A 26,161-nucleotide genomic window follows, 5' to 3' on the forward strand; every position below is an offset into this window, starting at 1 on the left:
TGATATGAATGGATCACTGAAAATCAGTGATGACACTGGGTATTCGCAAAAAGGGTAAGCACGTGCTGCCCCGTCAGTAGCACCGGTTCCTTGTACCTGGTTTGTCTTGTACCATATATACCGTGCTTTTACATGTGTTTGTTCAGGGTGCAACCTGTGGTGCAGGATACGCTCATAGTGTTGGGAGCACCTGGTGTCGTTGATACCTAGTTGATAGTAATTCATAAACACATGCTCATGATATAATCGGAATCTTACCATGGACAATTATATCATCTTTAATTACTTATTTCATTCATATATAATTCAGGTAACGCAGTGGTATTACTGGTTTTGTGACATGGATTTATAGGGGGCACGGGTGGACCAGTCGTCTAAGGCGCCGCGATTCGCTGTGCAGAGTTGCGTCCCTTTGCCACGCCAGAAACCTGTGATTGTGGGTTCGAATCCCGGTTCGCCCCAATTATGTTTCTAGGTTTGTCAGCACCACACCCGTGCTCGTGGGTTTCACCCAAGTAGTAAACGTCTAAGACCTGCATCACTTCAGGCTTTCCTCCCACATTAAGCTGACACGCCGTGATATAACTGGAATACTGTTAAAAGCGGCGTTAAACCCAACTCACTCACTCACTTACCGGGAATCTCTCGGGGTTAAACATTACTTTGTATTGTTTGAGGATCAACAATTATCGCTGGCTTGCGTTAAACGTACAATTTTCATTTGCAATGTCAACACAAAACAAGTTCCACCTCACTTATGCGATCAACCTGATTACTAACAGAATTATGTATACTTAACATGGTTGATCCTCTTTTATATTCCTATTTGTGAGTTAGATTAGAACGTCACATCCGCAATTTTTTTTATGTGGCAGTAAAATCATAGAAGGTTTATTTCGAAAGAGTGTTAGGGACACGCATAGTTAAGCGCTCGTAAAATGTCAAGAGCTTAAGCGAGTAGTTTTTTGTGTGGCATGCAACAACCAGGAATTATAGTTACTTCCCTACCTCACTTCCGGGACAAACTCTCTTGTTCGAGGCTCTTCGCGAGGTAACAGTTCCCTGAAGGCTGGTTATACCTATATAAATGCACCCAGACTATGTAATGCACTTGCCAGACAAATGCCGCAGATCGAAGGTGAGGTGAGGTGAGGTGAGGTGAGGTGAGGTGAGGTGAGGTGAGGTGAGGTGAGGTGAGGTGAGGTGAGGTGAGGTGAGGTGAGGTGAGGCGAGGCGAGGCGAGGCGAGGCGAGGTGAAATTGGGTTTTACGTCGCGTCCAAGATTATTGCACTCATATAGCGACGTGCATGCACGTGTGTGTGTTTGTGTGGCTGCTTGTACTAGTCCGGACTGATGCCGATTGATAGTGCTAGCTCACTGAGATACCATGCCGCAGTTTAACATGAATACCCCACTCAGACACAGTATACTGACTCCGAGCCGACCAGAACTTGTTTTAGCCCCTTATGCTGAGCGCCAGACAAATACGGTATTACTAAAAATGGATTGCAGTATAATAAAACGAAACGTGCCTATCTAGGCAGATCTCAAATGTCCACAAACGTATAGTTTTGGTCAATTTATTGAGTTTGAATCAAAATGCATCTTCAACAATGTAATAAACTGATAATTATGACTACATACCGGGAGTTCTCGTAGAAAAGCCAGTGTCTTGATTGCGTGTTTTCTTTGATGAGAAGGTTTCTCACCGACCTTAGCGTGTGGGTGTGTGATGTCCTGGGCAGGAAATGACAGTCTTTTGAGTACTCTTCTTTCATTAATTAACGTGTTGGACATCCCTAATTAAACTTTACTAATTCATGTTAGACCAACTGAAGATGTTTTCTGGAAATGGATATTCGCGAATGTCATAGGGCTAATACGTGTTAATAACTGTCAAAGCATTTCTACAGTTACTAAACAAACTTTAATCTTTTGACTACTATCATATCTACCTATATACCACTTTCAGATCTCATATTGCGGTAGTTAAAGAAAACACAGTGAAGTTCTTTTCCCTCTAAATTCACAACATAGTCTCTATCAGAAGTGTTTGGTATGTGTTGGGTCCGACTTGGCCCGGGCTGTCAAAATCAACTTTAAACTCACAGATGTATCTTCAAATGTGTTTACATCTACAGACTACTATTATATCTACCTATGTACCACTTTAGTGTCTCATATTGTGGTAGTTAAAGAAAACACGGTGCTCAAAGTGAAGCTCTTTTTCCTCTACATTTTCAAAATGGTTGCTATCAGAAGTGTTTGGCGGTCTGTGTACGGTCCGACTTGGCCCGGGCTGTCAAAATCAACTTTAAACTCACATTTGTATCATCAAATGTGTTTATGTATAGAGTTTATTTCCTCCAAGTTTCAGGCCATAGGCCCATAGAACATACATTATCTCAATATAGTGTATGCATAAATACATGAAAAGAATATAATACATAAATAATACATCAGTGAATTGTGAGTGACTCGCGTAATCTAAAAGCGTGGTAGATATATTTAGCAAGTTGTGTAAGAGTGTATTTACATTTAGAAGACATAAGATTTAAAAAAAATTCATAGGATGGATTAGTGTGAAAATATGTATCAATAAAATGTAAAAGTAATGTTGAATATGAAGTACAAATAAAAAGGAAATGATATTCATTTTCAATGTAGTTGAAGTCCAAGTTTTAACATTGTGGGCAAAATCTTTTGTTTTCTTCTGTATTGGTATGACGTCCAGTTTCGATCATAAGTTTATGGCAGCTGCATCGGAATCTTGTTAGGGTTTCTTGATAGATCTTCTTGTTTACTTCCTGAAGGTACATTTCTATTGTTAATACCGATTTGAAAGTTAAATATGTTTTAAGTTTTGATTTTTGAGATCCAACGTTGTTGACCACAGTCCACGATACGTTGTTTGAATTGTGAAATGAATATTTGCGGATCTCCAACAGCTTGAATTATCCAGGCGTAGCCAAATCCATACTTGAAAAGAATGTTTTTTATATATGTTGCCCAGGATATACGGCCAGCTTCATCTAATTTGTACATCAATAAATACGTCCAATACTACGAAACTATAGAGATGGTACAGACTAAATATTACATACGGATTCTTAACCTACCAAATAATGCAAGCAATGACGCTGTTCTTGGTGAAACTGGAAGACAACGATTATATGTGTATTATATCAGTAAATGTATTAAATACTGGACAAAATTAATCTCTATGAACACTGATCGTCTACCGAAGCAAATGTGTTTACATCTACAGACTAGTGTTATGTCTACCAATAAACACTTTATAATTTAAAGAAAATTGGTTTGTTAAGTCATAGAGACTATGTTGAGAATGTATAAGGAAAAGCTTCGCGATAATTCTACGTTAGTGCCGCAAGAGTGGCAGAAAAATTTCGCGAAATGTTCGCGAAAATAGGGGAAGTTACTTTTGAAATGTAGTGTATGACGGCGGCCTCTAAATAATCGCGTCTGGACCAGAGTATTCAAAGACTGATATAATGAGTATTTATCTACGCATTTGCGATACAATAACATCTGTCAGCGAGCCTGACCGCCCGATTCCGATAGTCGCCTCTTACGACAAGGATAGGTTTCTGAAGACCAATTATAGCCCTGATAGTCACGGGCCCTTGCCATGTTTCGTCTGTAAATGTAAAATATAATACGCATGGCGAGTGAAGACGTTTCTTTGTGTCCCGCAGTTTCTGCTCTATCACTAAACAGAGAACTTCTTACATCTTACATCAAAGGGAAGATGCTGATTACATTAGCTTCCGTTGTAATACCAACATCCAAACACTTCCTCTCAGATGTTAACAAAACATTACAGAAATACTTCATTCTTTCCCCACGCTTCCAGGCGCACTTTGTTGACTGGAACAGACCACTTATATTAAATATTGATGGACTTAAAGTAAGTGTTTTAATATTAAAGGTACGCCCTGACACGCATGAGCCTTCAACAAAAAGCCGAACAAATCGATACCCGTAACCAATGCGACCATCGTGGCAATGCATATATCTATAGAATCAATACCCTACAATATCTCAAGCAACTGTCATTCGCCTTTCTGGTCCTACGGCATCAAGACGAATCCCTCCGCCAGGTGACATTGCCTTACCCCCCGGGGAATCTGTTTCGGCAGATAATTGGGACTGATTCTATTTTCTGGTGTTGACGTTCTATATTAAAGAAAAGTCATGACCAAAGAGCGTATTAAATTGTGCGTCGGGGGTCTGTATTTTACAACGTCAGCTGAGGTTCTGTCAAGATTTCCTGAAACCAAGCTCGGTCAAATAAGTCCTGCGTGCCAGTACTATGACGGGACTGCAGATGAGTACTATTTCGACAGAGATCCTGATGTGTTCAGCTGTATTCTCAACATGTATAGGACATCCGAGCTTCACCTCCCGTCCAACATTTGTGGGAATGCCATACGACGGGAACTGGACTTTTGGGAGATTCCTGAGAATCAGATCTCCGAGTGTTGTTGGCTCATTATGTTCCAAGTGGACCAAGGCGAGGAGATCAACAAGGATTTGGCTGCCAACTTTGGTAAGTCGTCCAAAGAGGAAACAGGGTCACCTTGCGGAAAAGTCAGGGATCGGCTTTGGAAATGCCTTGACCAACCAAACTATTCACGGATTGCAAAGGTTAGCTGTTGTTAGGAGTTGAATATCAGAGTTGTTTTTTAATATTGTTGTGTATTCAATATGTGTATTCGATTTGTGAACGTGATGATCATTTTACATTCGACATTGGACTTCGGGTAAGAATTGGCATCCCAGTATGTTAGTCGTAAGAGGCGGCTGTATGGGTCTGGTGGCTCGGTGACTTGGTTAATTACATGGTATCGTTGTTCATAATATCAGTCAGTGGCACCCGTGAAGATCCGGGGTAGAATAGGTCTTCAGCAACCAATGCTTGTCATAAGAGGGGACAGGATCGGGTGGTCAGGCCGACTTGGTTGATGCATGTTATCGTATCACAACTGCGTGAATCGATGCTCATGATATCAATCACTGGATTGTCTGGTCCAGATTCGATTATTTACAGACCGCCGTCATACAACTGGGATATTGCTGAGTGGGACATTATACAATAAACAAACAACAGTGGTATAATAATTATAATGTCAAACCTAGAAACATAATCAGGGTAAATATTGGCCACCCAGTGCTCCGCTTGTATCAGATATATTACATACATGTACACCATTCAGGCCGGGTGAGTGAGTGAGTTGGGTTTAACGCCGCTTTTAACAGTATTCCAGTTATATCGCGGCGTGTCAGCTTAATGTGGGAGGAAAGCCCGAAGTGATGCAGGTCTCAGACATTTATCATTTCGGTGAAACCAACGAGCAAGGGTATGGTGCTGACAAACCTAGAAACATAATCGGGGCGAAACCCACAATGGATTCGAACCCACAATCATAGGTTTCTGGCGTGCCCAAGGGACGCAACTCTGCACAGCGAATCGCGGCGCCTTAGACGACTGGGCCACCCGTGTCCCCTTCAGGGCGGGGTTTGTATCGGCTGTTATAATATATTCATAATGCAGAACTAAATAGATGCAGGAACACGACAGCTAACACATGTGCTAAGAACTAATATATTTTAAGAAGATTTGGTTGGTTTGCTGTTTAACGCCGCACTCAGTCATATTCCATTTATATGACGGCGGTCTGTAAATAATCGAGTATGGACCAGACAGCCCAGTGTTTAATAACATGAGCATCGATCCAAGCAATTGGGATCGATGACATGCATCAACCAAGTCAGCGAGCCTGACCACGCGATCCCGTTAGTCGCCTCTTACAACAAGAGTAGTCGCCTACACCCAAGAAGAATGCTTACGGTTATCATAAGTTGATCGTGGGGAGTCCGGACAAGGCGGTTGGTCCCCAGCAACCTATGCTTGGATCGGGTAGCCAGGCCGGGTCACTGTATTGCTAACATGTCATCGTATCCTAATTTCGTGGATCGATGCTCATCATTTCAATCGCTGGATTTTCTGGTCCAGATTCGATTATTTACAGATGGCCTTCAAATAGCTGGAACGCTGTTGTGGCGTTGAACGACAAGAAAATAAAATATTCTGAGAGTGATAATCTGAATCACGCGCTGACAAACGGGGCTTCTAAACGTGACAGCTTTATCATATAGCCAGGAAAAGAAACTTTTAGTTAAAAAGTAACATCGAAGCTGAGAGACTGACTACTCAGATACACTAGTTTCATCCAGAGATATGTATTGAAGGTAGTGTACTAGTTTATGCAATAGTCCCTTAATCAGTTTGCCAAAATGGTGTTCGTACACAACTACAAATATATTTACAAATCGTCCCTATTGACCTTTTTCACACTTACGCCATCTTGGATCGCAAACGAGACCCGGAGACCAAAGCTCCATGTAGTGTGAATCGCATCAGCTGATAGCGAACACAGAGCATGTTGTTCCTTTCTCTGATGGACATTTCAAACAAAAAAATGGTATATTCTGTATCTAATAGAGAAGATATTGCACATTTAATCCCGAGGTCCAACTAAAATATGCCTGTAATACACTGGAATTCGCATTTTGCAGTCAGGATCCCGGATGTTAATCGAAAGGTGCATTTCGAGATACGTATTTCCGAAATAGATTATTTTATCATAACCCCGTCGGCATATGGATACAATGTGATAGTATAATCAATGACAGAAGTTTTGTATCGTACATGAACTGCATAACATGAAACACGTCCGTGTAGTTTGCTGATTTGCTCTGTCATCGCGTTGCTTGGCGAACTCCAGATCGATGATCATGTTTATTTCACGTTGCATTGTGGTGTTTGATGCACCACGCACTATCGTTTTGCAATGAGTCAAGTTGACATAACCTTTTCTGCTGTGATTTTCATCCAAACATATTACGATGTAAATGGAATTAATTCACAAAAGAACAAAATAAATATTCAGAAGGGGTAACTCTATATAGCTGACATAAACTCAAACATTATATTCTGTGTAAACACAACAGATGCATCAATTTAATGACAGAGTGTACTACAGTTCTTTATATCAATACCACACGGAAATTCACACTTGTTTTAATGAAACAGGTTTTGATATTTGTATTATGTATTTAATCATGAAATACTTTGTTTAGTCTGACCATGCTGAAAACATACTTTCGCAAGAGGGAAAACAATATGATTATTAAAATCAGGTGATATATCTCGTTTTGTCAGACCTACAGTCAGCCTACCTCATTGACACTATGTTTTTTTAGTAAGGTCATGAAGATCAAAAAGAAAATATAATATGAATCAGACTAAGCTTTTTGGTCAAATGAAATGTTTATCTCAGCTTGTGGTTTACTAAAGTTGATATTTTGACTTGTGGCTGTGTCACTCATGAAAATTTTAATTTTGTCAGATCACAAGATGAGATAACTTCATGCTATCGACCGCCTCCGTGGTCTAATGGTAGAGCGTCCGCCCGGAGAGCGGAAGGTCCGGGGTTCGATCCCCAGCCGCGTCATACCAAAAGACGTTAAAAGATGGTACTTGTTGTTACCCTGTCTGGCGCTCGGCATTAAGGGGCTAAAACAAGGACTGGTCGGCTCGGAGTCAGTATACTGTGTCTGAGAGGGGTATTCATGTTAAACTGCGGTATGGTATCTCGGTGGGCTAGCACTATAAATCGGCATCAGTCCGGACTAGTACAAGCAGCCACACACACACACACATAAGTGCAATAATCTTGGACGCGACGTTAAACCCCATTTCACCTCAACTCACCTCACTTCATGCTATCATCGTTATTTGACAAGGAAAACAAATTTCCTCTATCTATTTATACTTTTTTATATTTCTCGTCTAGTAATCTGGAACAGAAAAGTAAGTAGTACGCGTTCAAGATTATTGCACTTACATAGCAACGTGCATGCACGTGTCTGTGTGTATGTATGGCTGCTTGTACTAGTCCGGACTGATGCCGATTTTATGGTGCTCGCCCACTCAGATATCATGCCGCAGTTTAACATGAATACCCTTATCAGACACAGTATACTTCGAGCCGACCTGTCCTTGACTTAGCCAACAAGTACAATCTTTTACCGTCTTTGGTATGACGCGGTCAGGGATCGAACCCCGACCTTTCGCTCTCCGGGTAGACGCTCTCTCCACCAGACCACGGGGCAGCCTGCAATTCGGCGAGACTTTGACAGCGTCTGAATTGTGTGACAACAGTCGTAGCCACAGGAACCCAATAACTGTGTCAGGAATGGGTTTGTTCCAGTCGTAAAGAAATATTGTTCAGGTTGATTTTGACACTGATCGCGGTATTTTTGGGGCCACTCTAAAATTACTGTCCGTTGTTTCCCCTCAGCGGGCGATATCGTTTGTTTGTTTATTTGTTTGATGATCAACGTCGCACTCAGCAATATTCCAGCTATATGACGACGGTCTGTAAATAATCAAGCCTGGACCTGACATTCCAGTGATTGATATCATGAGCACCGTTCTTCGCAATTGTTACATAGACTATACTTTGCAGGACTTCTTTGAACTTAAAAATTTGGTGGAAAATCTTTGAAATCTTCGAAAGCAGAGCATGCTGGTTTTAACCTCATAAGTTGTGAAATGTAGACACCAAAGATTGGTCTGCTGGAATATCGCTCGACATAAAGAGAAAATTGACTGTTGAAACACATATCTAGACATTCAGTCTTGTAGATAGTATTTTCTCAAATAGGAATATTTATGCATAGTACCAAATATTAAACAGATGGTCTCTTTTATGTCTTTTCTAGTTTAGGTGGGTAAATCAGTGGCAGGATATTAGCTATTTGACCATATTTAAACTATAGCAAATCATCGCTATATCTTAAGCTTGGCCAAATTCTCTTGTTTTGATTTTGCCAACCCGAGCGGATATTCCGATTCAAATGCAATCTCATTAAAATCAGACCTTAGTAGTATGAAGACATCCCATTAGGGGTCACGTCAGAACGACCTTTCATCCGACCAATCAGAGCGACGCTTACCAGATTATCAAAGTGACAGTCGGAATGAGATTTCTAATCATGCAACGACGAAAACTTTAACACGGGGTATTCCGAACGATAGTTACGGGTTTAACGACTGAATCCATACAATCTAGACCATCTATTAACCATGCCAAAATGTTCTTTTGTTTAGGTTTCAAACTTGTAATCGAGAATTTGTCAAAATATGTTTCGAAGCGTAGTCGCCAATTTGAAATTAGTGCCGTAAAGCACGAGAAAATTGCCTCCTGATTGGTCATTCCATTGGTCGGTCAAAGTTCGCGCAAGGTTGATCTGACGTGACCCGTAATGGGATGTCCTCAGATCTTTGTTTAGCGGTAGCGAGAACTAAGATCTGAGTTTAATGAGATTGTTTCAAATGTATAAGGAAACGGATCAGCCAGAAGGGGATCACCATTGGTGGCTTCGGCACGCCCAACCACACCGGATTTTGTATGGAGATTAGATTTATTTCAGATATATTTTTAAGTAAAACACATTACAACTAACTAATTCTTTTGTGGCAGGCAAAATGGTCGGTCATTTACATATTTTACAATAAAAGGTAGCTATAAGTATGTAAAACATACAGAAATGATAAATATAAATACTTAATGTTATAAATATAACTGGTTTTAAATGACGATATTTTTTGCCGTTTCTTTGATCTTGTCTGTAAGAGACTATTCCCACTCAATTTATTCAGTTTGATATCTACTTTACCAAAGCTAACTGTAGTATTTGATGCAACGTTTGTTGTACGCAGTTATATGTCTGAAAACAGCTGATACGATTGCAATTGTAATTTTATGTAACTGTATTTTCTTAATTTAAATTTCAACGAGCATTGGAAATTAAATTTGGTTTGTTGGTCAACTCGCACTCAGAGATATTCTAGCTATGTGACGACGGCCTGTAAATATTAAAGACCTAGCTATACGAACCAGTGATTGATAATGCGAGCCACTCAATCGGGGCATCAACCAAGTCAACCAGACCACACCCTCCTGTAAGTCGAGAAGAGATGCAACAGCTAAACCAAGCGGCTCGCCTCAAAACTTTGAGGACCATTATGGAAGGTTCAGAGCTGTGTGTGTGCGAGTTTGTTTGTTGAATATTCGAACACTAGATGTCCATACTGGTTTCCAAAGCGTTTATTCAAAATATCAAGGCTAGTTTTAGGATTCGTATTCGTATTCGTACACCGACAGATGTCTTTCTTTTCCCAACTGTCACTCAATTTCGTTTCCGCTTGGCAGGTTGGCTCATATGTTGATTGTGATACCATGTACTGCGCAGACACTCGACCCGATTGCATCTCAAACCTCACCTCAGTGTCTGCGGACAATGCCTGTCCAATTAACGAATGAGACTAAATAACACACAGTGATCACATGGTGCCCTTGCCTTTCATGGTGATGCCAGGTAGTAAATACGAACAAGGCATCATCAAGCGAGGTCACTGTACGTTAAGTGGGACACACTAGTGCGTAATTTCACTGTTGGTAATTGAAAATCATTGTCAGGATCCGGAAACAGGAAACAGGATTTCCGGATACAAGAAGCAGTTTTTGTACTAGTATTTTTTTCTTTTCCCGCAAACATCGTCCGACAGGGAATGTTTCCTGGTTGGTTGGTTGGTTGGTTGGTTTGTTGTTTAACGCCGCACTCAGCAATTAATCCAGCTATATGACGGCGGTCTGTAAATAATCGAGTCTGGACGAGACAATCAAGTGATTAATATCATGAACATCGATCCACCAACTTGGGATCGATGACATGCATCAACCAAGTCAGCGAGCCTGAACACCCGATCCCGTTAGTCGCTTTTACGGCAAGCATGGGTTGCTGAAGACCTATTCTACCCCGGATCTTCACGGGTACAGGGCCCATTTGCACAAAGCGATCTTAGCGGTAAGATGATCTTAACTCCCATACTTTAACATAGGCTTACAATTGTCTTAGCGCTAAGATCGTTTTGTGCAAGTGGGCCCTGGACATTTAAAATAGTATTTAGTATTACATGCACATCAAATTGTCACACAATAACGGATTCTAGAATGAGAAGCTTGTTCATACGGTAAAATTAGCTATTCCCGTTACATTAAATGAAAAAATTGTTTCTTTCTGGAAACAATTGTGTGAGTGAGTTTTGCTTTTAGCAATAACCCAGGAATACCACTGCTGGGGGACACGAGAAATTGGCTTGTCACAATTTACCCACAATGATTTTGGACTGAGAACAACGATAAAGCCTCTTAGCAAACATTTACCATTAAACTATTTTTTGGTATTACGTGCACATTGATTGTCATACATTATCAGAAAATTACGATTGTTTATATTGCCAAATTAGCTACATTTGTATACCCATAAAATTGAATGGTCAGCAATTGGTCCATGTGTAGGTACCATTTGGCCACCAAATTTGCATATATTGCGCAGGTCTTGAAGTAAAAGAGCATTAAATTAACTGACTATGAACACAGAGGTGTTTAAATGTGATTTCGTGTATGCAATCATCGTCAATGCTGTTCATATATGACACAGATTTTATAAGCCTTGGAATCGTGTCTGACAAGGTTTAGATTTATCCTGTTTCATACGGTCGGGTTATTATCTTTGCGATAGTTGGGGGTGGAAAAAAATCTTTATTTCTGTATAAATTATCACCAAAGACAATAAATAGATCTTAATTGTGCATTATAATTTCAGATATGGAACACTGTCTTTATGATCCTTGTGGCTGTGTCTGCTATCCTCTATTGTCTGGAAACCATGTTTGAATTTCGTGAGTTACGTCCGGGTGCTTCTTCCAACAGTTCATATCGAAAGTTCCGAAGTGGAAATAATTTGAAGATTGAACTGCTGATGTTTACGAAGGTCAACGATTACGTTTATGTCATTGATGTAATTTGCCTCTGCATCTTTACCGTAGAGCTCATCCTTCACTTCCTGTCATGCGCACAGAAACGGAAGTTCATGAAGAGGTTCCTCACCTGGGTTGACATTGTTTCGATTTCAGGTGGATGGAGTGTGTTGATCAGCGAGATTGGATTTTTGCATGGATTCGTTCCCCAAACCTATGACATGTTCGTTTTGTATGTAGTACTACGGAGCTTCTATATCTTCCGTCTCTTTCGCTTTTTACGACTTTCTGAGCGGTTTACCGGACTGAAAGTGATATTTTTGGCCATCAACCGTAGCAAATCGGAACTAATCCTGTTGATGTCCTGCTTCACGATTATTGCGACAGTTTTTGGATCTATACAATATTATTGCGAATTTGAAAACAATGCCTTCGACACCATACCAATATCAATCTGGTGGGCAGTAGTTACTATGACAACGGTAGGATATGGGGACTATGTGCCCTCTGGGGTGTGTGGTTACCTGGTTGGGTCGGTCTGTTCTCTGCTCGGAATTCTTGTCATTCCGATGCCCATTGCCGTAATCGCTGCCAATTTCAATGACTTCTACAAGCGAAACCAACAACGTCAACAGCGTTTGAAGAAACAGAAGCGACCTCCTGATCCGTGTTCTGTTGTCAAAGTTAACCCATGTTGATCAAAGTTAACATGTTAACCCTGTATTAAAGTAAGCTCTGTTTATTAACGTTAACGACTGTTTATGGATGTTGTAAGTAAGTATTCATTTTTTTATGCTTGTCGTAAAAGGCGGCTGACAGGATCGGGTGGTCAGGCTCGCAGAATTGGTTGTCACATGTCATCGACCCCAATTGCGTGGGACGCGTGAAGATTCCGGGGTAGAATAGGTCTTCAGCAACCCATGCTTGCCGTAAAAGGTGACTATGCATGTCGTAAAAGGCGACTAACGGGATCGGGTGGTCAGGCTCGTGACTTGGTTGATGCATGTCATCGATCCCAATTGCGTGGATCGATGCTCATGACGTTAATCACGTTGGATTGTCTGGTCCAGACTCGATTATTGACAGACCGCCGTCATATAGTGGAATATTGCTGAGTGCGGCGTTAACCAACAAACCAACCAACCAATTGCGTGGATCGATGCTCGTGATATCAATCACTGGATTGTCTGGTCCAGACTCGACTATTTACAGACCGCCGTCACATAGCTTGAATATTGCTGAGTGTGGCGTTAAACAACAAACTGACCAACAAAAATGAAATTGAAGATAAAAAATGCCTGTTGTTTATGTTCTCTTAGGAGGAATTGTGCACATGTGCAATACAAGTCACAGGTATGGCAGAACTCTTTAGTAGTGGGTTAGTATGGTTTTATGCCGAAAGCAATATTCTAGCAATATCTTGGCTGCGCCCCCAGCTGAGCTTCACTAACTGAACCCATGATGGGATTCGACCCCGGGCCTTCGTCCTGACGAACCAAAGTTTTAACCACTGTGCTGTCCTATCACACAGGCTGAAGTGAAAAGGAAAGTATACCGAGATCGTTTTCTGAAAACTGAAAATTGAAAAAAACCTTTTGTTAAATTTGATTACGTCTGTTGATCAGTCATTTCTGCGACAGTTTGTTAAAAGTAATCTGTGGCTGGGTAGTTTTGTGCAAAAACATATTGGTTCAATTAAGACTGGGTAAGAAATGAATTTGCAACGACATGACCCCCATCAGGTTTGAAATGTAAATTTATGCCGAAAACCCCGAAATATGTTGATTTTCAAAGATAAGATGCCAAAGGTTTGTGTATTATGCGATTGTTTGTTAATTTAATTTTTTTTTTATATTTGAGACAATATTACCGATAACAGGAGTGCTGGGAACAGACAGTAGATCGCCACCTGAAATGATATCTGATAAGTTAACAAGGTGAGACTGCATCTGGAATATTCAGCATCATGATAAGTAGCCTGATTTATGCCTTATTATTATTATTATTATTATTATTATTATTATTATTATTTTGATGTACAGATTACAAATAAAATATGGAGCAAAAAGGGTTTCGGTGATGCTGGCAAAGTCAGGCCGGTTAGGCTTATCGTCAGCTCAGAGCCCTTGCCCCCTCTACAAGCTGACCAGAAGGGCTGACAAGTCGAACCCACCGAGAACTTTTCGGAGAATGTGAAGACTTCCCAACACTGCAGCCTTCTGCATCACCCAGATTGTCCGAAGAGCTCTATTCCTGGCAGCAAACCCGGGTACTCTCCCAATGTCAGTCAACAGATTGGGAGGTACCAAACCTAAGGCACCGAGAACTATGGGGAGTCGGACAACTTGGTACTTGGGATGCAAGCGTGACATTCCGAAAGTGAGATCTGCATATTTGCCATGTTCTTCATGAATCGTGTCAATCACGTTAGTGTCGAAAGGGACGGAAATGTCAAAGATATAAATGATTTCATCGAATTTATCAAAAAAGACCAGATTAGTTTTGTTGGCCTGGATGGTCTGAGGATGTAAACGGACCTATTCCAAAGAATTTTGTACTAATAATTTTCCATGACGCCCTCTTCATATCCTGGTTCGTACCATGGATGGACCTCTGTGACAAAACCACAAACATGGCGAAGACGGTAATAAAATGATTGAGACACTCCATCGTTTCGCTTCAGATACTGTGTTTGTGCCAAAGCTGGACAGTCTCATTAAATTCATTGCGTATTCTACATTTCATATTTACATTTTGATGCAAAATCACACACAGACGGTTTCGAGTGGGAAGCGACTGGTCCTAAACAGCAAACAGAAAGCCTTCTGTTTCACTTTTCAGGCCAGTCGACTTTATCTTAGCGAAGGACTCTGCGGGGTTGCTAATCATCTCAACACACTGCACATAAACTCGATGCAGTGATCGTTCAGATAGTCTCTCCTTGAAACTGAGTCATGGTTGACACTCATTTTTGTTCCTCCAGCAGTACAGAACCATCAACAAAATCAACACTGACATTGAGATTATGTCCCATATACTTGGCTCGTTTAAGAAAACTGTGTAATGCCTTCACAAGAGGATCATCAGACAAATAAATGTGTGCAAAGGTGCACAATACATCATGAAGAGCCTCCACGTTAATCAAACCACGCACCAAGGGATCACGCAGATTAGTCGATAGCCCAAACCGTCAGAAGACAGAAAGTGTTTTCAGTGTTTGAATGTTGCTGAAGATGAATGCCATGCCATTTTAAATTGCCCTGTGTGTCGTGTTGCGTGACGTAGTGCCACGAGTTGAATTCAAGTTTTATCAACAAGTGTGATGTCCAGAAAACAGCCTATATTTTGTCAGATAATACTACATTTCCTCTTACCGCCAGATCCTGCATTGACATATTACAAAAAAACGGAAGAGTGGTTTATACAGCTGCTAGTCAGCTTCTGTTTTTATCATGTATACTAAATATGTGAATACATTTTAGAAGAATATCTCTTATAACTCCGTACGGAGTGAACCATACATGTATTTTATTATGCAACAGTATAGATCTATCTGTCTATCTATCTATGATCGATAAATGATACCATGTTTTCAAGAACAGCATTGTTTATTGTTGTTTCAAGTATGTTTAATGCATGTACATAATCGAATCAACGTGGATAACGTGACCAACGTCCCACGACATCGGGTTACCATGACAACAATCAGCCAAGTCACTGACCGTGACCACCGTCTCCCCTTTTCAGTTGACAGACATGTTCTGGGCCCCGTTCCACAAAGCGATCTTAGCGCTAAGTCGGTCGTAACTCCCATTCTTTAACACTGACTTACGACAGTCTTAGCACTAAGATCGCTTTGTGGAACGGGTCCCTGGAGACTCATTGTGACCAGGACTCGCCGTGGGTCCTTTCTTAATCCCGATCAATACATTTGTGCCATCAATACGACCAGCTGCGATCTGCATGTTTAGATTTGATGGATCAATACATATACTGGCTCTTTGATCAATATAACCCCCCTTGGGATCTACTATCATGCACCCGGAACGCCATTATTTCTGTTGGAATAGTCTTCAGACGCATGCATTCATCGATACAACAACGATTGCTTCGGTTGATTTCCATGTTGACAACTCTAGTGTAAGGTCAAGGTCAACGCCTCGGTGATATATTGTTGTATTTTCTCCTCTAAATTATGAGACTCCAAACTGGTCTCATTAATGATAAAATATATATTTTTAAAGTATTTTTGAAATGAAATGAAATGAAAATTAAACGTCAACGCCAGAGAAGAACCAGTCTCGATTATCCACCGAAACAGATTCCATCGTTCTCAAAAGCTAAAACAGCGATGAAAATTATATGAATGAATCGCTGAAAAGTAATGATGACACCAGGCTGGTTGGATGGTTTGTTGGTTGGTGTGTTGTTTAACGCCGCACTCAGCAATATTCCAGCTACATGACGGCGGTCTGTAAATAATCGAGTCTGGACCAGACAATCAAGTGATTGATATCATGAGCATCGATCCACGCAATTTGGATCGATGACATGCATCAACCAAGTCAGCGAGCCTGACCACCCGATCCCGTTAGTCGTATTTTACGACACACATGGTCGCCTTTTACGGCAAGCATGGGTTGCTGAAGACTTATTCTACCCCGGATCTTCACGGGCCGACGACAACACCCGATGACACCAGGTGTTCGCGAAAAGACATGCTGTCAACCAAATCACCGAGTCTGACCACCAAATCTATGAAGTTGCCTCTTACGAGTAGGGGGGCGGTCAGGTAGCCTAGTGGTTAAAGCGTTCGCTCGTCACGCCGAAGACCCTGGTTCGATTCCCGACATGGGTACAATGTGTGAAACCCATTTCTGGTGTCCCCCGCCGTGATATTGCTGGAATATTGCTAAAAGCGGAGTAAAAACATACTCACTCACTCTCACGACTAGCATATATTGCAGGGGACTCATTTTAACACTCAGTTCCCAAGCGGGGAACAACATTGCGAAACAAGTAGTGATCTTACGTGCAAAGCATTGAACCTCTTTCTCTACTAATTATAAGTGACCGAGTGGGGTTACAAAGGTCACTTGATGCATTTTATAAACATTGTACTTCGTGGAAGAAACGGGATGTGAAACTCTCTGAACCAAAGTAATTATTTTTGGAAGTGGACCGCTAAAACACTTATTCTAACTTTTTATTCACGCTTGGTGAACTATTGATATTTATATACATACCGTATTCGACGTAATAAGCGCCAAGGGCGCTATCAAAATTAGAAATAGGGGGCTATTATTAGAATATAATTTTGGTGAGATTAAAAACGAGGATGAAAGATTGTAAATTTCGTGGTTTATGCTGACAGCCTGAAATGATATAAAAGAAGAATCTGTGCGTATCCCACGACAGATATATTATCGAGAATTTAACTGCCCATAATTAAGGGTGCATATAACACACGAGTGCGTATTATACACGAATAAACAAGTCTTGTGTACATTGATCAATCGGAAAGGGTGTTAATTGGGATTGTTCACTAGCCAATATATTAGCAAACATCGCTGTGGGCGCTTATTAGAGCGGGGCGCTTATTACGGTATCTTGGGATAACACATAACACAATCACAACAGCAATAAAAATGTTAGTGCAAAATGCAACATATATGTTTGCGTTATTAAAGAAAGCACGGAATATTAACTTGCCTTTAGACCGTATGACAGCAGCATTTGATACAATGTTTGCCCCGATTATAATGTTCGGAAATGTTGAAATTTAAAATGCAATTGTTACTGAAAAGTACATTTCAAATTTCTGAAAATTGCAGCTTGTCTTTGCTACTCATCACCAAATGTCAATTTGGGAATTTGGAAGAGAACCCCTGTATATTAAAATGTATAAGCGGGTTATCATATTTTGGCATAAAATTGTCACAAATAAGGACATTCCCAACTTATCAAACGTACCAGTTTATCACAAAGTAATGGACCCCATATTGCTGATAAACTATCATGGATTTATTTGGTGCAAACAAACTTAATGATTGTGGACTTACTGATTTGTTTGATAAGCTACACATATGTTCTACACAATGGCTGGCTCAAAAGGTAGAGGAAATACTTGAAGACCAACTATCTGCAAAATTGTGGCAGCAGTTATGGAAAGTTCAATGGGTTTGTACTACAAACAATTTCAAGAACCTTTATCTTTTGAAATAATCTCTTATTGCCCCAAAATATATACGACCCTATTCTGAAATTTAGAACAAGTTACCACACCTTGCCCATTAGACCCGTGAAGATCCGGGGTAGAATAGGCCTTCAGCAACTATGCTTGTCGTGAGAGGCGAGTGGCGGGATCGGATGGTCAGGTTCGCTGACTTGGTTGATACATGTCATCGTATCCCATTTGTGTGGAGTGATGTCAATCACTGGACTGACACGTTCTTCCCTGGAATTTCACGGGTCCATCGACTGGATTGTCTGGTCCAGACTCGATTATTTACAGATCGCCGTCATACAGCTAAAATATGTGAGTGAGGCGTTAAACAACAAACAAACATCCTTGTATTATTTAATCAATTCAAGGGGGCACGGGTGGCCCAGTCGTCTAAGGGGCCGCCATTCGCTGTGCAGAGTTCCGTCCCCTGGGCACGCCAGAAACCTATGATTGCGGGTTCGAATCCCGGTTCACCCCGATTATGTTTCTAGGTTGGTCAGCACCATACCCGTTCTCGTTGGTTTCACCGAAGTGATAAACGTCTAAGACCTGCATCACTTCAGGCTTTCCTCCCACATTAAGCTGACACGCCGTGATATAACTGGAATACTGTTAAAAGCGGCGTTAAACCCAACTCACTCACTCACTTACCGGGAATCTCACGGGCTTCGAAAATTACTTTGTATTGTTTGAGGATCAACGATTCTCGCTGGCTTGCGTTTAACGTACAATGTTCATTTGCAATGTCAACACAAAACAAGTTCCACCTCACTTATGCGATCAACCTGATTACGAACAGAATTAAGTATACTTAACATGGTTGATCCTCTTTTATATTCATATTTGTGAGTTAGATTAGAACGTCAATCCACAATCTTTTTGTATGTGGCAGTAAAATCATAAAAGCTTTATTTCGAATGAGTGTTAGGGACACGCATAGTTAAGCGCTCGTAAAATGTCAAGAGCTTAAGTGAGTACCACTGTTGTTTGTTTCTTGAGTAATAAATGTTGAGAAATTGAAATTGCAATTAAAATTGTACAGTCAAACCCCGTTATCTCGAACCTTTCGGGCCGTGTTGTAACTTCGAGATATCCGGACATTCGAGATAACGAGACATAAACATAATATAGTAGGCGTTAGGGACCGGGGTCTAGGTTCGAGATATCGGCACGTTCGTGATAACGGGGTTTGAATCAACGAGGTTCGACTGTATGTATCATATAAAAACTTTGCATTCACAAGTACTATCTTATCGATAGAGCAAGCATTTGTCGTAATAAGCCACAGCGTGATGACTACTGGTACAATCATGACAATGCGTGTCTTGTATTTGAACTGTTGCACAAACCAGCTACCTTCATGTGTGTACACCGTGGTTGTTTGTGAATGGTACACGACGGACAAGACTTCAATTGTGCATCACGGAATTGTGCTAATGAAGAACCATTATTTGAATCCCACTGAAAACATTAGAATATAATGCTAATATTTGGATGTCAACTTGTGTCGTACGTCCTTATTGTGAAGCATTTAAAAAAAGAAAAAGAAAAAAAAGATCGACATATTACGTTTCCACAAAACACTTTTCACTATGGCCACGGCATATGTGTGCATTAACGACAGGGAGAGATATGAATCAGAAAGGAAGACATATTTATCTTTCCTAAGCATTTGCTTTTATTCATTTAACAAATTGTAAGGGTTTTAACTGTTTGTTTGTTTTTTGTTGTTTAAAAGCAACACTAGGCAATACTCCAGCTACTTGATTACGGCCAGTAAATAATCGAATCTGGATCAGACAATCCTGTGACTGATATTGTGAGCAACGATCCACGAAGCGTACGTGACTTTGCAACAGGCATGACCACCCGATCCTCTGAGTCTCCTCGTACAGCCAGCATAGGTTGTTTGGAGCCAATGCTAGCTCAGAGTCCCCATTGGGACTGTTAACACGATACAACACTGGTAGGCAGTTCAGGTGAGCTTCCAGAAGCTCTTTGTTGCAACATCGTCTACAACAGCTGAAGTGAATGAAACTGTTGCTCTTGATCATATCCCGGCGTTTTTTATGAATTAAATCAAGTAGAACTTCCACATGTAGTCTCTTGAAAAGGGGGAGACAACTCTCACGTTCATGTTACACAGCCCCTGTTCTGCTCCCCATGAATAAAGGTGAAGTGGGGTAGCCATGTGGTTAAAGCGATTGCTGGTCACGTTGAAGATCCTGGTTCGATTCCTCACATATCTCAGAAGTGTGACCATGCTTGCCGTAAAAGGTGACTATGCTTGCCGTAAAAGGTGACTATGCTTGTCGTAAAAGGCGACTAACGGGATCGGGTGGTCAGGATCGCTGACTTTGTTGATGCATGTCATCGATCCCAATTGCGTGGATCGACAAACCGAAACATAAGTCTCTTTTCATAAACATGGCATGGTCGCATAAGAACATAGTTTCGCTCTTGAGTAATTGAGATGTACTGTCAATTAAACTGTACCAGTAAGGCTGAAAATAGTTCTAACTCTACGAACAAAAGTTTATTTAAAGATGAGAGAACATTTTAAGTAATGTTCGTGTCGTAATTGCATATTTTGTAGCGAAAAGACTTACGTCTTCCTGATAAGTAAGATGATAATGTGCGTGTTGGGCGGCGTTAATAAAATCCTTGATTCATGGTCATTGAGAGTGGCTACGTTTGAAAACCAGTTTATATAAATCGACAAACGTCATATTAAACGCTTGTTGCAATTGGTTGTAAAAACGCGCTGTACACGGCTATTTACATCAAACCGTAAAATTTAGGGAATGGAGGTACTTCTCATTACGAGAGCGAACTTACCTTATATGAGTTCACGTGTGTTTGTTTTGAAACGACATCAAGTAACTCAGTTTGTTGCAACGATATGTTTTTAATACACTGTCATCTTGTTGTACAGAAACTGGAATTCTATTAAGATTACTATGACAACTAGTTTGAATACTATCACCTCGAATATTTCAACATATGATCACTCACTCCTCAATTTTGGTTGATCACACACACATTTTTATATAGATGTGTTTTAGATTAATAAAGAAATTCACAATATCAATCTCCGTTAATTAATTTGTATTGTACCATGCCTGCAACTGTTTAGGATCCAATACACCTATTTTACCAGGTGTGTCACTGTGTGATAAATCACATGAATATTCTAACACTGGCTCACCAAACACATTTGACCAGAGTTTCATTGTGCCTGATGAAATGTCTTTTATCAGACAGGATGCCTCCAACATTGCGTCGACGAAAGGCTGGACTTTCATACAGATCTAACTATGAAGGCCAGTCCCTTGCTACCTCACAACCACAGATAAAATGGAGCAAAACACAGCTCTTTGATAATAGAGACCAAACAGGAAGGATCAGTAACCAAGTACAAAGTTCACTACATTGGCTGGCCCTCCAAGTATGACCAATGGGTTGAGGACTCAAACATTGCAACAAGGTCAAGCCTGGAGAAGACAGGCATACAGGACATTTTCATATTTCAACTTTTGAACTCAATCAAGGACAACCTCATATGCTCGCGTGGCGTAGATTCTTTGGCTTTTATCCGCTTTCCTATTTCATCCCCAGAGGTTGCTAGCTCTCTGTTGGAACTGTCAACGAAAACACTTCAATCGAAGACTGGACATCTGCACAGGAGTGAATTCACCTTCCTTGGTGAACACTCACCAGACATCCTCTTTGGACAGGACTGGTGGTACAGGATCATAAACCCAGCTGGTGACTTCGGCTATATCAACAGGGACACTGTCCGCTTTGGATTCTATGAAAACACCGTGAAGAGTACACAACTGACATGAAACGAAAACTGGTACATCGCGGATTTATCTTCTTCATGCAGTTTGTGAGGGAGAAAGGGAACAGGATGGATATCAACCTTCTGAGGTGAACACTGGGGTTAGTGTTGTAGGTGTAGCCTGTCTTGAAGACCCTGCCCTGATATTCATGATATTTCAAAATATGCCTGGAACTGGAACTAAACTTGGAACATGTGACAGAGCTCAAATATGAACTATTCATTGTTCTTGGTCAAATATTTCAGGTGACTTTTTTTTCTAGGTGGTGATCTTAAGTTTCTGAACATGGTCTCAGGGATATCATCATGTGCTTGCAACTATGGTTGTGTGTGGTGTAAATGTCCATCAAAAGACTGATATGACACTACTTTGCAGTGGTCAGTTAGTGACATTTCTCAGGGAGCATGAACTGTACAGGAAATATCTATGATGGCCACAAGAAAGTCACATAACTTTAAATGTGTTCATCCTCCTCTGTTTGACTTTATTCCAATTAATAGAAGAGTTCCAGATCTGCTTCACATGTTTTTGCGCATATCCGATCAATTGGTAAACCATCTTATCACAGAGTTGAGAGTTTTGGACAATCTGCAAAGGTGTAATAGTGTGTACAACATGGATAGGTGTTGCAATGTCTCCAGATTTGAAAGACTTGTGCATGGTCTTGGTGTGGAATTTCATTTTAAGAATGATAAAGCTTCGGGAAGATTCATTTTCCGTGATTTTAACGGACCAGAGCATAAAAGGATTTCCCAGCGTATTGTCATTACAGATTTTCTTCCTAATCATCCCAAAGTGAAATAAATCAGCTTTCAGTGGAGTGAATTCTCATCTATCCACTCCATTCTTGGGCCCGGTTCTTTTGATGAGTCTGAAGTTGTCTCACTTAATGAAAGATGCAAGCAATGGGTACGAACACTTGTGATGGTTTACCAAACTAAAGACGCGACGCCTTACATGTATATCTTAGCATACCATGTCTGTGATATGATAAGACTTCATGGAAATCTGAGAAGCTTTTCACAGCAAGGCTTTGAAAAGTTAAATGACTGTGTTACATCGTGGTTCTTCCGCTCAAGATGTCACAGGAGTAGAGAAACATTGAAGCAGGTTATGCTTAAACAAAACAAAACAAAACAGAATGGTTTCTTCACAGATTTTTAGGAGAAGTCCGATGAAGATAAAATGTTGTTTGTGTCAAGGGCAGGGTCATAATAGGCGGTCATGTACCAACAAGAACAGACTAACTGAGTAGGATGGACTCCTAGATCTGGCATCAAGTGCATATATGTGCTTATACTAGCTTTTAGATCGGGTGTTCTCTTCAATGATACAATAAATAATCTACCATAGGGTGATAAACTGAATTTGAACTGAAACATATTTCAAGATTCGGCAGAATATAAGCAAATGAAACAAATCAGTTTTAATATGTGTGAAGGTTATACACATTTTTGCATGTCTAGCATTTCATTTCATAAACATTCCACTATAATTCGAATACTGGTTAAAACACGTTTTGTGCAGGGTACAATGCTCTTCAAATGAAAAGGTTTTTTTTGTTTAGTGCTATTGAATGTGACATTGTTTCAGTTAATAGTTGAGACGTTTTGTTAAAATATTCTGTACATGTAACATGTTTGCACAGACAGTGAATATGAAAGTGTACAAGTGGGATTTCAGCTGTGACATTATAAATGATACAATCTGAGACGGCCAACCATTATAGCAATTATTTAGTCAATATTTGGCCCTATGAAGTTAAGGGTATCATCAGGCTATCAGTAACATGTCTTTTAAAATAGTTTTTACACATTTCACTACATACATATCATCACCAAGGAGCAGGTGAGTATGGCTTGGTGAGGAATACACCTTGTCAATTTATGCTGCAGACTGTCAGTAAAGAATACTTAGTCATGGTCGATAAACATGGCAACTCTCAAACAGTTCAGTTACATTTTGATGCATCACCAGCAACGGCCTATGCAGAAATACGTTTAGTTTACTAGTAAGGGGATTTCTCCATTGTATAATAGTGGACGGTCGCTCGGAGGGCAATTTGGTTATCTCAGTTTAAATCACAATCAGGGTTTTGATTGAAACAGTTCTTCTCCCTAAGTTTAAAGTGTGCTTTGGAAATCTAATATGGGGCAAATATATTGCCATTGTTTCTGCATTACCTCTAGTTTCGAACATATTTCCTGTTTGGAAATATTAGATGTCTCGAGTACCCTCGACTCATGCTTCAATTACTTTTTTTTTTATAGATTTGTCATTAATAAACATTTTACAACATACAAAGATTTGGTCTTTTATTCATTAAGCTGATTGGTGAGTCGATATTCCAGAAATGTTTCGAAAATGAACAGCTTGGATTTACTGTCTAAACACCCCTATAACATGGACTCTCCCATTTCGTTCTGAAAAAGTACGTCACGAGACGAAAAGAAGTGGTATGTTTTGACTTGGCTCATGATATCAATTACTGGATTGTCTGGTCCAGACTCGATTATTTACGTACCGCCATCATATAGCTGGAATATTGCTCAGTGCGGCGTTAAACAACAATCCAACCAACCAATAAGAAGTGTGAGACCCATTCCTCCATGACATGGCTGGAATAGAGCTGAACAGCGTGAAACATAGTCACTAACGCATTCACCTATGAACACAATCTGCTGACATCGTCAGCAATACTGATCAACACATCTCCAAATTTCATGCTTAATTACCACATCAAGTATGCCCACTCCCCGGGGCACTTTGAATGCATAAAACGTCACGGTGTATAATTCAGAAATTCAATAAAACTCTCTTTATTCCCTAAGCTGTCCAGAAATGAAAGGATCTCATTTGAATATCAACTGCATAAAAATAACAGCAGGCATAATTAGCCATGAAAAAGGTGACGTGTTGCAGCAGATGTTGTCAATTAGACTTGCTCCGCCTGTCTAAATATGTTTTTGTTTGAATGTTGTGAATATTGTTTACGCAAAGTTTATTTGAGCTAAATAAGATACAAAACCACCTGTATTTGATCAGTGAGCAGATGCAGTTCTTTGATCTTGTTGTACAGTAAAATAAAGCTGTATGAATTGCCATTCTCTGTAATCTTATCTACTGTGGAAAGTTTTAAATGTTTTGAATAAATTCCTAAATGACATGAAGAGAGTGTCTTTATTTTACAAGGGTGTTCCTTATCACCCACACAGAACACGGCTGCATTTTGAAGCGTTGACGTGTCTGCAATATGAGACTAACCCTATCGTTCTATTGTCATGTTTAATAGCAGCTGTGAACATAACTGTGTACTCTGTCAGTTGAAGGTGTTCAGAATGGTATGCCACTGTCTGACACGTGGAGGTATGGTACTGAGCATTATCATAGAGGATCGGAGTCTCTGTTTACTGAGGACGAGTGAACATGAACAGCGACAAGGTCAACCGTAGAACAGAAGGTATCATACTCTTCGATATACATCACTGAAGTCTCTGGACCCGTGAAGATCCGGGTTAGAATATCTTCAGCCACCCATGCCATACAATCAAGTAATTGACATCATGATCATCGATCCACGCAATTGGGATCGATGACATGCATCAACCAAATCAGCGAGTCTGACCACCCGATCCCGTTAGTCGCCTCTTACAAGCATAGTCGCCTTTTACGACAAGCATGGGTTGCTGAAGACCTATTCTTTTCCGGATCTTCAAGGGTCTTACCATCTAGAAACCGCCAGTACAAGTGCAACGTTATCTAATGTCTCTTCGTCTCTTTCAAGTGCGCATCTCTTGATGAAACGTGTTCTGTGGCATGGCAAGTGTATTTTACATTTTATTTTGTTTAGTTATTGTGCACTAGATTGTGTGTCCCACGTCTGTAAATTAACTTCCAACAAGACTTCGTCGCACTCTACCCAGCAATTCTGATTAAAGAGATATGTACGTGACATGAATTGTACCACTAAAATAAAAACACTAATTCATGTGTGTTACTGTGTGTTCTTCACACAGACGTTGTTTTATTTTACGTCGCAGACAACAATATTCCACTTTTTTGTCACATAGGCTGCAAAACAAGTAATAAAGGGAAATTTATTAATGTTTTTCATATATATTTTGCCAAACATTAGTTGGGTAATAGCAATTATCCATTAACCTGTCATAGCGACT

The 26,161-nt window shown here is 40.4% G+C and overlaps 2 protein-coding genes and 1 long non-coding RNA gene across 4 annotated transcripts; all 3 read left to right on the forward strand.

Annotated features, from left to right (window-relative positions):
- Positions 1-4,077: 4,077 nt before the first annotated feature.
- LOC124142139 (potassium voltage-gated channel protein Shaw-like) lies at positions 4,078-12,806 on the forward strand. 2 transcript variants are annotated; one of them, XM_046510422.2, is made up of 2 exons: positions 4,078-4,669; positions 11,762-12,806. In XM_046510422.2, the coding sequence occupies exons 1-2, from the start codon at positions 4,217-4,219 to the stop codon at positions 12,611-12,613; spliced, it is 1,305 nt and encodes a 434-aa protein (XP_046366378.1). In that variant the 5' UTR covers positions 4,078-4,216; the 3' UTR covers positions 12,614-12,806. The 2 variants fall into 2 exon arrangements, with proteins under 2 accessions (XP_046366378.1, XP_046366379.1); XM_046510423.2 differs by having other exon boundaries at positions 4,078-4,571; positions 11,762-11,973.
- A 305-nt stretch (positions 12,807-13,111) lies between these two features.
- LOC125380029 lies at positions 13,112-15,514 on the forward strand. The gene is made up of 2 exons (XR_007220989.1): positions 13,112-13,852; positions 13,958-15,514. It is a non-coding gene; the product is annotated as an uncharacterized LOC125380029 (long non-coding RNA).
- A 6,730-nt stretch (positions 15,515-22,244) lies between these two features.
- On the forward strand, positions 22,245-23,150 carry LOC124142163 (the record flags this gene model as incomplete). Its single annotated transcript, XM_048395947.1, has 3 exons — positions 22,245-22,326; positions 22,492-22,582; positions 22,883-23,150. Coding segments are annotated over 3 exons (441 nt in total), but the record flags the coding sequence as incomplete, so codon positions are not given.
- Positions 23,151-26,161: the final 3,011 nt, after the last annotated feature.

The sequence above is a fragment of the Haliotis rufescens genome, unplaced genomic scaffold (genome assembly GCF_023055435.1).
Source record: "Haliotis rufescens isolate VD_foot unplaced genomic scaffold, xgHalRufe1.0.p SCAF_15, whole genome shotgun sequence".
Taxonomy (NCBI): Eukaryota; Metazoa; Mollusca; class Gastropoda; order Lepetellida; family Haliotidae; genus Haliotis; species Haliotis rufescens.

Bases quoted from the DNA above. Each gene is read 5' to 3' on its own strand.
- LOC124142139 (XM_046510422.2), top strand. From the start codon at position 4,217: ATGACCAAAGAGCGTATTAAATTGTGCGTCGGGGGTCTGTATTTTACA. The intron at 4,670-11,761 runs GTTAGCTGTTGT...TTATAATTTCAG, and splicing joins ACTATTCACGGATTGCAAAG to ATATGGAACACTGTCTTTAT.